The 12,949-nt window shown below is 34.6% G+C and overlaps 1 protein-coding gene across 5 annotated transcripts in view; it reads left to right on the forward strand.

Annotated features, from left to right (window-relative positions):
* LOC111046749 (regulating synaptic membrane exocytosis protein 2) overlaps window positions 1–12,949 on the forward strand; it is a 167,519-nt gene that overhangs the window by 100,461 nt on the left and 54,109 nt on the right. For all 5 annotated transcript variants that reach the window (XM_039439563.1, XM_039439560.1, XM_039439562.1 and 2 more), the window contains exons 10-15: window positions 1,547–1,712; window positions 4,024–4,110; window positions 6,003–6,166; window positions 7,960–8,307; window positions 10,669–10,885; window positions 11,630–11,711. In XM_039439563.1, coding sequence (XP_039295497.1) covers window positions 1,547–1,712; window positions 4,024–4,110; window positions 6,003–6,166; window positions 7,960–8,307; window positions 10,669–10,885; window positions 11,630–11,711 — 1,064 coding nt within the window. The remainder of the gene's footprint in view (window positions 1–1,546; window positions 1,713–4,023; window positions 4,111–6,002; window positions 6,167–7,959; window positions 8,308–10,668; window positions 10,886–11,629; window positions 11,712–12,949) is intronic.

The following is a 12,949-nucleotide window of genomic DNA, read 5'->3' on the forward strand; positions in this document are numbered from 1 at the left end:
ATTCATACACTATAAATAGTCCAGAAAGTAGGTTATGTCCCATTTACTTGAATCAAGGTTCAGTGCAAACATTCAAAAACAAAAAAGCTCTAATATACATTATTTACAAACCAAATTGAATAACAAAATAACACTCACTAATCACTTAAAATTGTCGAATAATGAATAACTTTGAAAATTATGATATACTCTAGTTTAGAATGATTATCATGTCATGTCAACAAATCAGATTATTTTAATCAAATCGCTAAAATTTCTCGCTGATTGATTACACAGCTGAAAATAATTCGGTCTCTCTCCCACACACGCATCTTTTGTTTCGACAGTCGACTAAATTAAAATCTGTTTTTCCAAGGATGAATAATTTTTATATTTTTCATGTCCTTCAGCGAGTTTTCCCAGGGATGAGACCTAGTGCAATCGAATTTTTATACCATAAACGTACTATGTTCCAAATTTCGTGATAATCGTTAGAGCCGTTTTCGAAATCCGTTGAACATAAATAGCCAGATATAAAAATATAAACAGATATACGGAAATTGCTCGCTTAATATAATAGGATGAAAACACAAATTGAAATTGTCAATTGACAATTGACAATTATTAAAACTTGTGTTCTCATTATGGAAAAGTACCACAACATCACTCACAACACAACTGTAAATATTACATAATATCATCAAGTTTTAATACTAAAATGACAACTTGCAGACTATAGTGAGGTCCACGTTATAATGGCAGTATTTGATCAACATTGGTGTTGCTAACCTTGTCTATCATTCGACAAAGCAGATTGCGCCATCTCTTTCTAGCTCCGTAATGTTGCCAGAAATGAAACAATCCAAGTAGAATTTGTGTTTTTTTAGCACTCTACTACGTCTATATGAAGAATTAACATCAATTAAACGTACTGTTATTTCACTCAATTATGTATCATAATTGCCGGCCGGGTAATAGTTGTAATAGTTGCCGGCCGGGTTGATTTAGTGGTAAGGACCGTTACAAACTTCAGTCTGCTTGCACCGGCTGGTTCGTGGGTTCGAGTCCCGCCGATTACATGGACCTTTGTTCATTACATTCACTAAAGCACACTTGATTACCCACGCACAAGCAAAAACCTCATGTGGGCATCATCCGCAATAAAAAAATAAATTATTAGTTTAATGTGTTTAAAGTTTTCACTCAATTTTGTTCCATGATAGATCTTCAATAAATGAGTTGAAAGTCCAAGAATAAGTTAAGTTATAAGAATAAGTTAGAATCCCAAGAAGGATAAAGTCCAAGTTAAGTTAAAGTTCAAGAATAAAGTTAAGTTATAAGAATAAGTTAAAATCCCAAGAAGGATAAAGTCCAAGTTAAGTTAAAGTCCAAGAATAAAGTTAAGTTATAAGAATAAGTTTTAATCCCTATGTTTCTGATGGTTCAGAGCCGAATCAAATATTCCTATTATAATGATGTACAGGTCATGTCAACATCATACTCCCAAAAGAGAATTGCTCACAATCTCTAAAACTATCATAACGTTTGATTTTTTTATGTTTTTCAGCGAAAAATCGAAACGACGAACGAAAACGTTGGCGAACACAAACGACCCCAAGTGGAATCAGAGTTTCATCTACACGTCTGTGCGCCGCGCCGATCTCAAACTTAGAATAGTAGAAGTCACCGTCTGGGATTATGTCCGGTTCGGAGCCAATGACTTCTTAGGAGAGGTGAGGGAATAGAAACAAATCATTAGAAACCAGTATAAGAGTTAGACATCAATTTCAAAACTAGAAATCATTTCTAGAATTAGAAATCAGTTTCATAATATTAGAAATCAGTTAAGAGTTGGAGATCAATTTCAGAATTACAAATCAGTTTCAGAATAAGGGATCTAAAAGACAACAAGGATCTATACCTAGTAGTTCTGTGAACAGTAGACCTCGCGCAGTATTCTCATCCACAAGTACCTGATTGAAACTATAGACGTTATGGAAATACAGCAATAGACTGGCTTCTCCACACATCTCTGTGTAATCACTTGTCAGCTGATTTATATGATGAATAATTCTTAGTCTGAGTTTTATTCTAATATTGGCGTATGAAGGAGGCTCCTTTTTCCTTTTATATTATCCTTGGAATACAAAATTTCCAAAAACCTTGTATGTACGTCGACGCGTAATTAAAAAAGGAACATACCTGTTAAATTTCATGAAAATCTATTAGCGCGTTTTGCCGTAAATGCGCAACATATAAACCTAAACATTTAAACATTAAGAGAAATACCAAACCGTCGACTTGGATCTTAGACCTCACTTCGCTCGGTCAATTACCCATTAATATTGCTCTTCCTCTCTAATTAATAGCTCTTCCTCTCTATCGCACTAACTCTCCAATTCTATTGATGAATGCTGATTCCAATGTTAGCTGAGAGAGCTACTGCCTCTTACAAAACATCGACCAATCACAAGCGAGTACACTTCCCCTCATCGGTTTCTTAGTACAAGTCCATGCCCACATCAAGCTCTCATTGGCTGATGATATTTCGTCACGATGACACCCCATCTTGTTGGAAAATAAGATTTGAGTGGAGAATTCAGTCAATAATCATCGCTAGAAATTAGAGCGCTTCCAGTTGGTCGTTTCAGGATGGTCGTTAGCAAGTGGGTTACATCTAAGTCCTTCTATACAGTGGAAGAGTTTCTTGAAGGTGATATTGTTATTAATGTTTAGCAGAGTAGAGTTTGTATAAGAATTTTTCATAAAATAAGCATATTGTGATAATGTTACACTTGTGGTACAGTGTTGAGTGTTTTAGTTAGTTTTGTGTTTTGTTTTATTGTTTGATTGTATTCGGTTGATTCAGTTTTTGGTTGTATTGTCACTTGGTAATCTTTTGTTTGTATTGTGATTTCCGCCAGTGATATGATTATGTTATTTTTATTGTACTGTTTGTATTGTGACTTTTGCCTATTACTGCACTGTATATGTTTATTGGCAATAAAAAATATCTTATCTTATCTTATCTTATCTCTAAAATATTGTCGTTGTGAAATATTGCCGTAATTTTTGATAATGTAGCCTATGTAATTCATATTTATAGTACTGAATGAACTGATGAACGAAGTAGTGATTGAGAGTTCAAGTTATTTTGGTGAACATTTTGAATACTATAGAAAGTCTTCATAGCGGATGACATTCAATTAACTGTTCTTCAGTATTTATTATTCAGTTCTTAGTTTCATGGTACAAACAGTTTTCGGGTCAATATGAATATGACATTTTTAATTTTAATCTCATTATTGTAATAATAGTTTGCTTTCCAGAAGTATTGAAGGCTGAAATCATTTCGGTGGATTCTATTTTATTGATCCGTGATATTTCATCAATTCAATCATATAAGATTTTCCTTAGCTGAATTTCAAAAATAACGGTTGTGTCAAAAGCATTTGGTCAGCTGAAGGTTATCCCTGATAGAATCAACCTTGTTGGAAGGTTCTAGTCCATTTAATTGTACTGTTTTCTCAATCTACTCATTGGAAACTGGGTATTACCATAGAGAAACAATAGCATAAGTAGTTATCCCATGGTATAGGGCGTTTATGTCGCAACTTTTACTGTTATCTCAAGCCGATAGTCCACGTAGTTCTTTCCCGTGAAGCTTTATGACGCTGGTAGTCTCTCATATTGTGCCGTTCATACACTCTCACCCGCTCAAAATAGTAAAAATCGACAGTAATTGGCTTGAGATAACATTAAAAGTTGCGACATAAACGCCCTATACCATGGGATATCTACTAACGCTATTGTTTCCCTATGGTAGTACTGATGATAATCATATTCAATTCTTTCTATTTTATTGTGTTGTTCTAATTTAAGTGTATCTACATTTTTCTTTATCGCTTGCAGGCTAGTCGAAAGGAGTATTTCATTGAAAACTCTCTCCATAACTTGATAAGCAGCATTTGACTCTATCTATTAAACTGTGGTTGATAAAATTTAGTGTTTCTCATACAATAATAACATCTGTTTTGTTTACAGGTTTTAGTGGAACTGAGCGTAGCGTTACTGGACAATGAACCTGACTGGTTTCACCTGGGACCCCATGAGGTTGTCTATCCGCCTCATGTAAGTATTCGCATTCAAACCATCTATTCACATCTATTCAAATCAAATTCTTATTCATCAAAAACAATAACAATACGAATTAGAATACTACAACAAGAAATGAATACAATTGAATGACAATATTAATATACAATTATATTACAACAATACTATTAATACAATTGAAACAATGAAGATAATTCAATCCTATTATCATTTAATCCATTACTGTCCAAACCGAATACAAAATCATTCGAGAAAAAAAAAGAATTTGCCCAAACTACTCCTATTTCTTGAAATTCAATCAAATGTGAGAAATGTTGGTTAATTTTCATGTAATATTAATAGATATAATTGATGAGGATTTGCATTGAATATAATTTATTATTGTTGCCATATTGTACCTGATGATATTCATTTGAATAATTTTTTACTTTTTCCATGACAATTATATATTAAAACCATGATTTATTGAATACTTGATAAAATATAAATCCTTTTTTCCTCGCACTTTAAATTCAATTGTAGATAATCACCATTCAAGGCCCACTTGCAATATGTCACATATCAGCTTAAGTGTATGTAGACGTCAGTTTGAATATCAGTGTTACTTGTTTATAAATAAAGTCCCAACTGAATTCATTATTAATAGAATTACAAAATCCATGATGAATCTTATACTGGATTGGATTAGGATAAATGATTATTTTAAATTATCTATATCCATTATGTAGTGTTTTCATTCTTGTGTTATAAATTGAAAAAAAAAATTGTCATGGCTTCCTTGAATTGGTCTTTTTAAGTTTGTCATTTGCTTGTGATTTTGTTACTTCGTCTTATCGTTTGTAAGTATTGAGATGTGACCTGGTTTCCATGATTTTAGTTTTTTCAGTGGTTTGAATAAGCTCTTTTCCTTTCTATTGACATGTTTGCTGTACCTAGTTGTTCGAACTCACTGCCGGCGCACAAGTTTTCTTTGCCGGTAGTGCCATTTTGTAAGTTAGAATATTTATTTTATCAATCTGTATTATTTTATGGCAAATAAATGAATTTGAATTTGAATATCACACCAATATTGAATGTTTAAGGAAACAGTTGGTCAATATAGGGACTGAAATAATAAACATTATTCCGGACCACTTCCTCATAGACTCTAAGATTAGTAGAAAAACTAAACTAGAAATAAAAACCTGGACATACAGTAACTTTCTCTTCCATATCGACGTATGAATCTCGAGATTTCTGCTCAAACTACTGTTTGCTAGGCTGATTCTATTAGATGATACATTTTGTTGAAAGTCGATTCGCTTACAATTTTTGCTCATATTTTTTCTCTTCAATCCTACTTTCTTCTCCAATACTTCCCTTTTTCTTCTCCTCTTCACCCTTCTTTCCTTATTTTTATACCCTCTACCTGCCTATTACATGGGAAACCATAGTTGGCTAGGTATTTTTTCTCCTTTCTCTCTTTTCAGCACACCACACCATGAAGCCTATTTGTGTATCTTATTAGAAATTTATTTTTGATTGTGATGTTCTTGTGTTTTGATTTCTTTTATGTGTATTGTATTGTGTTTATTGGAATAAAACATTGATTTACTGAAATAATTGAATTTCAATGAATGAACTTGAATTTTTATTCAAGTGTTTGCTCTCTTTCCATAAATAATCGACTATAGGAATTCTCAAAAATAGAAATTTCCACATTTAAGACGAGTTTTTTGCATTGCAATAGTCGTGTTTTGACCAATTTTGTGGGATTTTTCTGAGTATTATGGCCGATGGGGACCTAGTGTTTTATGATGAATCGACTAGATGAAACATTAGTAGATAAAATTGAATTTTCCTCCATTGAAGATGAGGTTTTTTCATTGAAATCCCGTTTTTGACCAATAATTTTGTGCTGTTTTCAGGGTGTCATGGACGATGGCGACCTAGCCCTGACTCCTACCGATCACCTGTCGCCTCCCTCTACGACATCTCGGCTCTCCGATTCGGATCCGTCAGACATCGACGACACACGCGAACGACGCGTTGCCGACGGAGCTAGCATCAGCAGTGTGGGCAGCTCTACTAGGTACGACATTCAAACGACTCTCAAACGACATTCAAAAATGATAAGGAAAATTATATATTCTGTAGATCTAACGAAATTTGATCAGATATAGTTTAATATTGTCATGGGAAATAGTGTGGGCTGCTCTACTAGGTACGGCATTGAAACGACATTGAAACGATATTCAAACGACATTCAAAAATGATAAGAAAAATTATATATTCTGTAGATCTAACGAAATTTGATGAGATATAGTTTAATATTGTCATGGGAAATAGTGTGGGATGCTCTACTAGGTACGACATTCAAACGACATTTAAACTATATTCAAACGACATTCAAAAATGATAAGGAAAATTATATATTCTGTAGATCTAACGAAATTTGATGAGATACAGTTTAATATTTTTATAAAAATATTTAAATTATATTAAAATATTTTTATAGAGAATAGTGTGGGCAGCTCAACTATAATCAGGTACACGTTATAATGGCAGTGTAATGGTAGGCTATTGCTATCATTGTCTATCATTTAACAAAGCTAATAGCACTTTATCTTTCTCGCTTTGCTCTAATACCAGATCATCGTTTAACAATGTAGAATTAATAATTGATTAAAAAAATATTTCATCCTTATTATGAAATTATAGAAAAATATAATTTCTTGCTTAATAAAATATAATGATTGTTATAAACGAGAATGAACAGTTAATATTATTACATTGATAAACCTGTATCAGCTACTGTCTATAGAAGGCATTGAGAAGACAGAGGATCGGCAACGTTGTTCTGCTATCTTTCTTCTTGCCATTACAACGTGGACCTCACTCTAGTGAACGAGAATCAGAGAATTCAAAACGCATAATATTATGTGTGTAATAGAGTAGCCTATAATAAAATGTACATGGTTTGCAAGGAGTATTAATAAACTTCCATAATCTGTTGATACTAAGTTGCTCTGCTATCTTTCTTCACTGAACCTTACTATCGGTACGACATTCAAAGAAGATGAGATGAAATATATTCTCCAGATCCTACAAAAATGTAATGAAAAATGCATCATCAGTACGGGCTTGTTATCAAGTTATCAAGACAAAGATTAGGGACTCTATTGTGCAGTAGTTCAATCTAGTCTCTCCATTCCAATATAACAAAATATTATTTCTCTCCCGAGCACACCGCTATTTTGATTCGATAAAATTTTCTTATAAAGTATTGAAAAGTATTAAAGTATTATTTATTCTATTAAAGTATTAAAGTAATAAAGTATTCGATAAAGTATTCTAATATCCTATTTGTCTTCATTACAGTACTGTATTTCATTCTACTTTCATCAGTAAATGGCCAGTTTGTTATGGTGTAGATTATTCATCTATTTATTTATTCAATCATTCAGAATTACACAACTCACAGAAAAGTACCACAGGCTTATAAGCCCAAAACGGTTCCAATTCTAATTCATACAACAGTCCAAATGTAGCTAGGTTATGTGTCACTTAACATTCTTCAATTACACACTTAATTTACAATTCAAAACACTATTATTATGAATTTTCTACTATCTCTTCACTCCTATATTTGTTTTTTTCAAATCAATTTTATTGTTTGAATCAGTTAAGAACAAAATATAGAATGAACAGTTGATATTATATCAATAAAGTTGTATCAGCTACCGTCTATTGACAAGACAGAGTTGTTCGTTGTTCAAGACGTTGTTCTTCTATCTTTCTCCACTGCCATCATAACGTGGACCTCACTATAGCCAAATATACTTTTTAAAATTCTAATATTCCTCACTCTCTCTCTCTTTTCAGTCCACCGCCCGACATCGAAATGACAGGGGGCGGTGACAAGCAACGCCGATCGCGTCGCGACATGATGACGTCATCACCAGGGGGCCGCAAGGGGGTAGGGATGGTGCCTCCCTTGACAGGCATCGGACCCAAAGGGGGCAACTACGACACTGTACCCGGAATCGGTACCAAAGGGGGCTACGACCAGGGGGGCAACCCCCGGCATAACCCCCACCATAACCCGCATTATGGGGGTCATCAGGGTCCCCAGCCGAGGTCCCATTCGGCTGCACCTCCCCTAGACTGCGGCACTAGGTCGAGGTCGAAGAGTCCGCCTCATCGGAGTCTCTCACCGCCTGATTATAAACGGTAAAATTTACAAAATTATTTATTGTTTTTCTTGAAGCTCAATGTTGTCCGATTAGTACTAGTAGTTCTGTGAACAGTAGACCTCACGCAGTATTCTCATCCACAAGTACCTGAATGAAACAACAAAGACCTTGAAGATGCATAGACTCTCATGCAGCGCTAGTGTCGTACTTGGAATTGAAATCCGCCATTGAAGGGGCAACTAATAAGATTATTACATACCAATGCCTTTGTAATCTATAGTATTACGAATATATAGATATTATATCTCGTGCTAAAATACCCCAATGGCGGCCTTCAATTTCCAGTAAAAGCTATCATTGGTAAGGCATAGGCATTGTGGGTCTATATCTCTTCAAAGTCTTTGTGAAACAATAGACCCTATGAAAATACAGCAATAGACTGGCTTCTCCACACATCAGTGTAATCACTTGTCAGCTGATTTATGATGAATAATTCTATAGTCTGATTTTTACTCTATGAAGGAGGCTCCTTTCTCCTTTTATATCACCCTTGAAATGAAAAATTTCCAAAAACCTTGTATATACTTCGACGCGCAATTAAAAAAGGAAAATAGGCCTACCTGTCAAATTTCATGAAAATCTATTACCGCGTTTCACCGTAAATGCGCAACATATGAACATTTGAACATTCAAACATTTAAACATTAAGAGAAATGCCAAACCGTCGACTTGAATCTTAGACCTCACTTCGCTCGGTCAATAAGAGATATCACTTTTAACATGAAGAGGGAAATCGACTTCTCCTTGCACAGTTTCTAGCATGGACAGAGTAGAGGAGAGGAGTAAGCATGCTTCACACAATAGGATACTGACACAATGAGTTAAATTTTCTTCAATGATCTTTATTTGAGCCAGAGTTCATAAGTACAATCATAAGCCAGGTCACATAAAAAAAATCAATATACACAATCACATATACACAATTCATCATCCACAAAAGTAGTATACCTATCAATATTATTTACTTTTGTGTAGTTGAGAAGTTTATATCGTGGTAATTATTCATATTGAATGAAATAATACTAAGAAATTGTCAAAAATCACGGATTTATTGATGTCATAAATATTTATTAATTTATCAATATATCTGTGGTTTTTGACAGTTTCTTAGTATTTTTATTCAATACTATTCATCACTGCTGCATTAAAGGACCAGGCAGACTAGGCTGATAATATTACTCAACATCTGCCACCATCTACAGGTGTAATCCCGAGTTATATTACATGCCCAATCATAAGAGTGTGATTTCGGTGAATTCATTATCCAGCTAGTACTGTCATCTATTGGCAGAATTCAGAGTTGAATGCATTTCAACCTGTCGACCAATCAGGAGCGAGTGGGCGAACTGTTAGGACAGAGTAGGCGGGGTCAACATTTGTCATTCAGGACGTGCTTATCATTCATTCATTCGAATTGAGTTTATTCGCAAAATCATTACAAATGCAGTACATCTATAAATAATAAAAAACATTTATGTGCTGCAACCTATTGGCCGAATTCTTCATTAGAACCATTTCGATTAATCAACCAATCAGGAAAAGGGAATTGTACCAAAACATTTATATTTTCATACTCAGTACAGTATGACACAATAATGCAACGTACTTGAGTAATGGAAAGCTAATCTATTCCATCATTTACTCCAGATTTGATTCATTTCGATTGTATTGAACTTTATCTTTTAGCAAATTTCAGCAAGGAGGAATTTCTTATGAATTTCAAGTTGAAAGCTACTCACATTTAGTACGTGATCTTTCAATGATGGAAATATAATTTATTATCTATTATTCATCTTCCGGTTGGGAGATCTTCTTCATAGATGTTGTTTTCGATGACGAAACACTTATAATAACTCTTTATCTATTATGATCAGAACATATTATATATGAATAAATATTCGAGGACTCTATCATGGAACGTGATCACTACCTCCGTAAACAAAGCTATAGTGTATTCTGGTGACGTCAGCACAGGTAGGGCTCCTACACCAATAAATTTTTTTTGATTTCAGCTGATCTATATAAGCTAGTGTTTTTATTGGTGTAGGAGCCCTACCTGTGCTGACGTCACCATCAAACACCTGTCATGCACTATGGCTTTGTTTACGGAGGTAGTGACGTGATTGTACTTGATCCATATACTGATGCTCGTTCGCTCATGCCAGATGAATCAATATGTTGAAATTTGGATAATAATCCACTTCTTTGAATGTGATTTAATTCAACAGCTTTGTGATTCAAAATAGAAAGAAACTGTCTTGTACATGTTAGATGTTGATTCATTAATCAATGTCATGTTTGAATTATGTTATTAATTCAATTAAAATTTGAATTTCAGAGTATACCAATCACCAGGAGGCCCAGACTTCGGCTCGCAACACCACGCATATGTGCCACGGTTTCCGGTGTCCAGGTCAGCCACGGCTACACCAATCACGTCACCCAAGAAGCACCGTCAACTGCCCCAAATACCGCCCCATATGCCATCTGCGTCCAGCGGGGGCGGCAATATATCGCACATCATACCGCCTTCGTTGAGGGAGCGAGTGACACAGGTAATATTACTCTCAAATAAATCTATTCGCCTTACAATGTAAATGTTCAAAATGTAATAGCTATAGAAATACAGGGGAGAGTCCAAGTTTGTCAAGTTCTCAGCTCATCAAGTTCTTGGTTCGTCAAGTTTTGGGTATTTTCAGCATTTCTTGATATACGAATGGGAAGTGAAATTGAAATTTATTCACAACACTGACATATTTTACAAATATTTTTACAATGCAATCATTATAAAGAAACAGTATCATGATGGAAAAAAAAGAAAAGAACTTCAGTAGCTTAACAGCTGTGGTTGAAGTTCTACACTATTGTTATAAGTAAAGTCATTCAGTTCGATTGGGAAGAATCTGTCTTAACTCAACCTCTAATCACGAGTAGTAAATGGGAAAGAACAAAGACCAATTCGAACAAGACCAAAGAATTGTCTCCCGTACTGTGATCAAGTAAATGCCAAGCCAATCAAAGCATTTTTTATGGCAGTTTTAGGCTATTCGGCAGTGCAAGAAGCTCTCCGATTGGCTGATTGATTTGACGCTCGGGAATCAGCTGATAATCAGCAAATCAGAGAGCTTCCTGCTCTGTCGACTCTGAAAACGCATGAAAAAATGCTTCGTATTGGCCCCTATTACTTCGATCTTTTGGAACAATTGATAATTGGAAAATACAATCCAATTCATTATTTTGTTGTGAATAAGGTTATTTTTCCATACACATCGATTATTAATTGAACAAATTGTTTGCAGGATATGGAAGAGAGAGCGCATGTTATGAAACAACGCATGCGCCAAGTACAACAAACTCATAGGCCTGGATCAGGAATCAGCAGTAAGTAGTCTCAGTTTATACTATTTTAGTTTATATGCTATTAGTTTATTCCATTTTATAATAATATAGTTTATTCTAGTTTGACTGAAGCGAAGCTGAGGTCTTAGTTTCGACTCGATCGGCTTTTGTCTGTTTGTTTGTACCGCAGTTACAGTTGCATTTATTGTCCAATTTGGATGAAATTTGGTATACGAGTTCTTTGAAACAAGGCGCATAAACGTATGTGTAACGATTTTTGATAAGACCTCCGGTTTTAATATAAATTGTGCCGCTCTAAAATGTGCTGTATTGAATGAATGGTATCGTTGGAATGCTATCGATAGAGGACAAGATTTGTCAGCGGTGAACCTTGAAACGTCTGAGCCGCTCCAAATCACACTGTATTTATTAATTGAAGAAAACTTCTCACTTGATAGCACCCATTTCTTCTTCCCTTTTCAACACGATATTTCCCTGTTTCATAGATGAATAGTTTCTAGACCTACCGAACCGGCCAGAGACATCACAGCTTAGTTCCTAGCTCTTGTTTTCGTTTTAGTATGAGATCGGAAACCGAATTGTGAGCATAAACATTCTGCATAGACATAACATTGAATCCACTTTTCATGAAAAACATTATTAGCAACCTCCTGTCATTGTCACCAACAAACCCATGTTATTTAGAATCATTATACCGTCTCACTATCGACGAATTCATAGTCTGAATTGCCTACTGCATATTCCATTCTTCTGTCAGTTGACCGATTTCTTATAATTGATTGTTAGAAAATTTGTAATATTGTGAATATGTGGACGATATGAAGGTACCTCCTTGAGAGACATTTATAAGTCCGGTGTCCCTGGAAACAATGTCTTTAGCACTTTCAATGGAGAAAATAATAGATGGCATGGATAAATCTTCACAATATACTGTACTTTCTTAATGGCCCTTCTCATTATTTTGAAAGTTGTAGGCTATTCATGAGCGAAGTCTACTGTTCGCATAACTACTAGTCCATTTGCAAATTTCTCAATAATTACTCATCTAAACTGAGGTTTCCATTGTATTCAAGACTATCTCCCAATCGATTCAAACTTTATCAATTTTCATTCAATTGAATTAATTAGTTGTCCAATCACATTCATTTCAATCAATCGCATCATCTTAGTTCAATCCATTTTCCGTTCAATTCAATCGATTCTATATTCAATGGCGTCTATTTTCTACTCATTTCTTATTCAACTTGATCACTTTTATC

Source organism: Nilaparvata lugens, chromosome 13 (genome assembly GCF_014356525.2).
Source record: "Nilaparvata lugens isolate BPH chromosome 13, ASM1435652v1, whole genome shotgun sequence".
In the NCBI taxonomy this organism is placed as follows: Eukaryota; Metazoa; Arthropoda; class Insecta; order Hemiptera; family Delphacidae; genus Nilaparvata; species Nilaparvata lugens.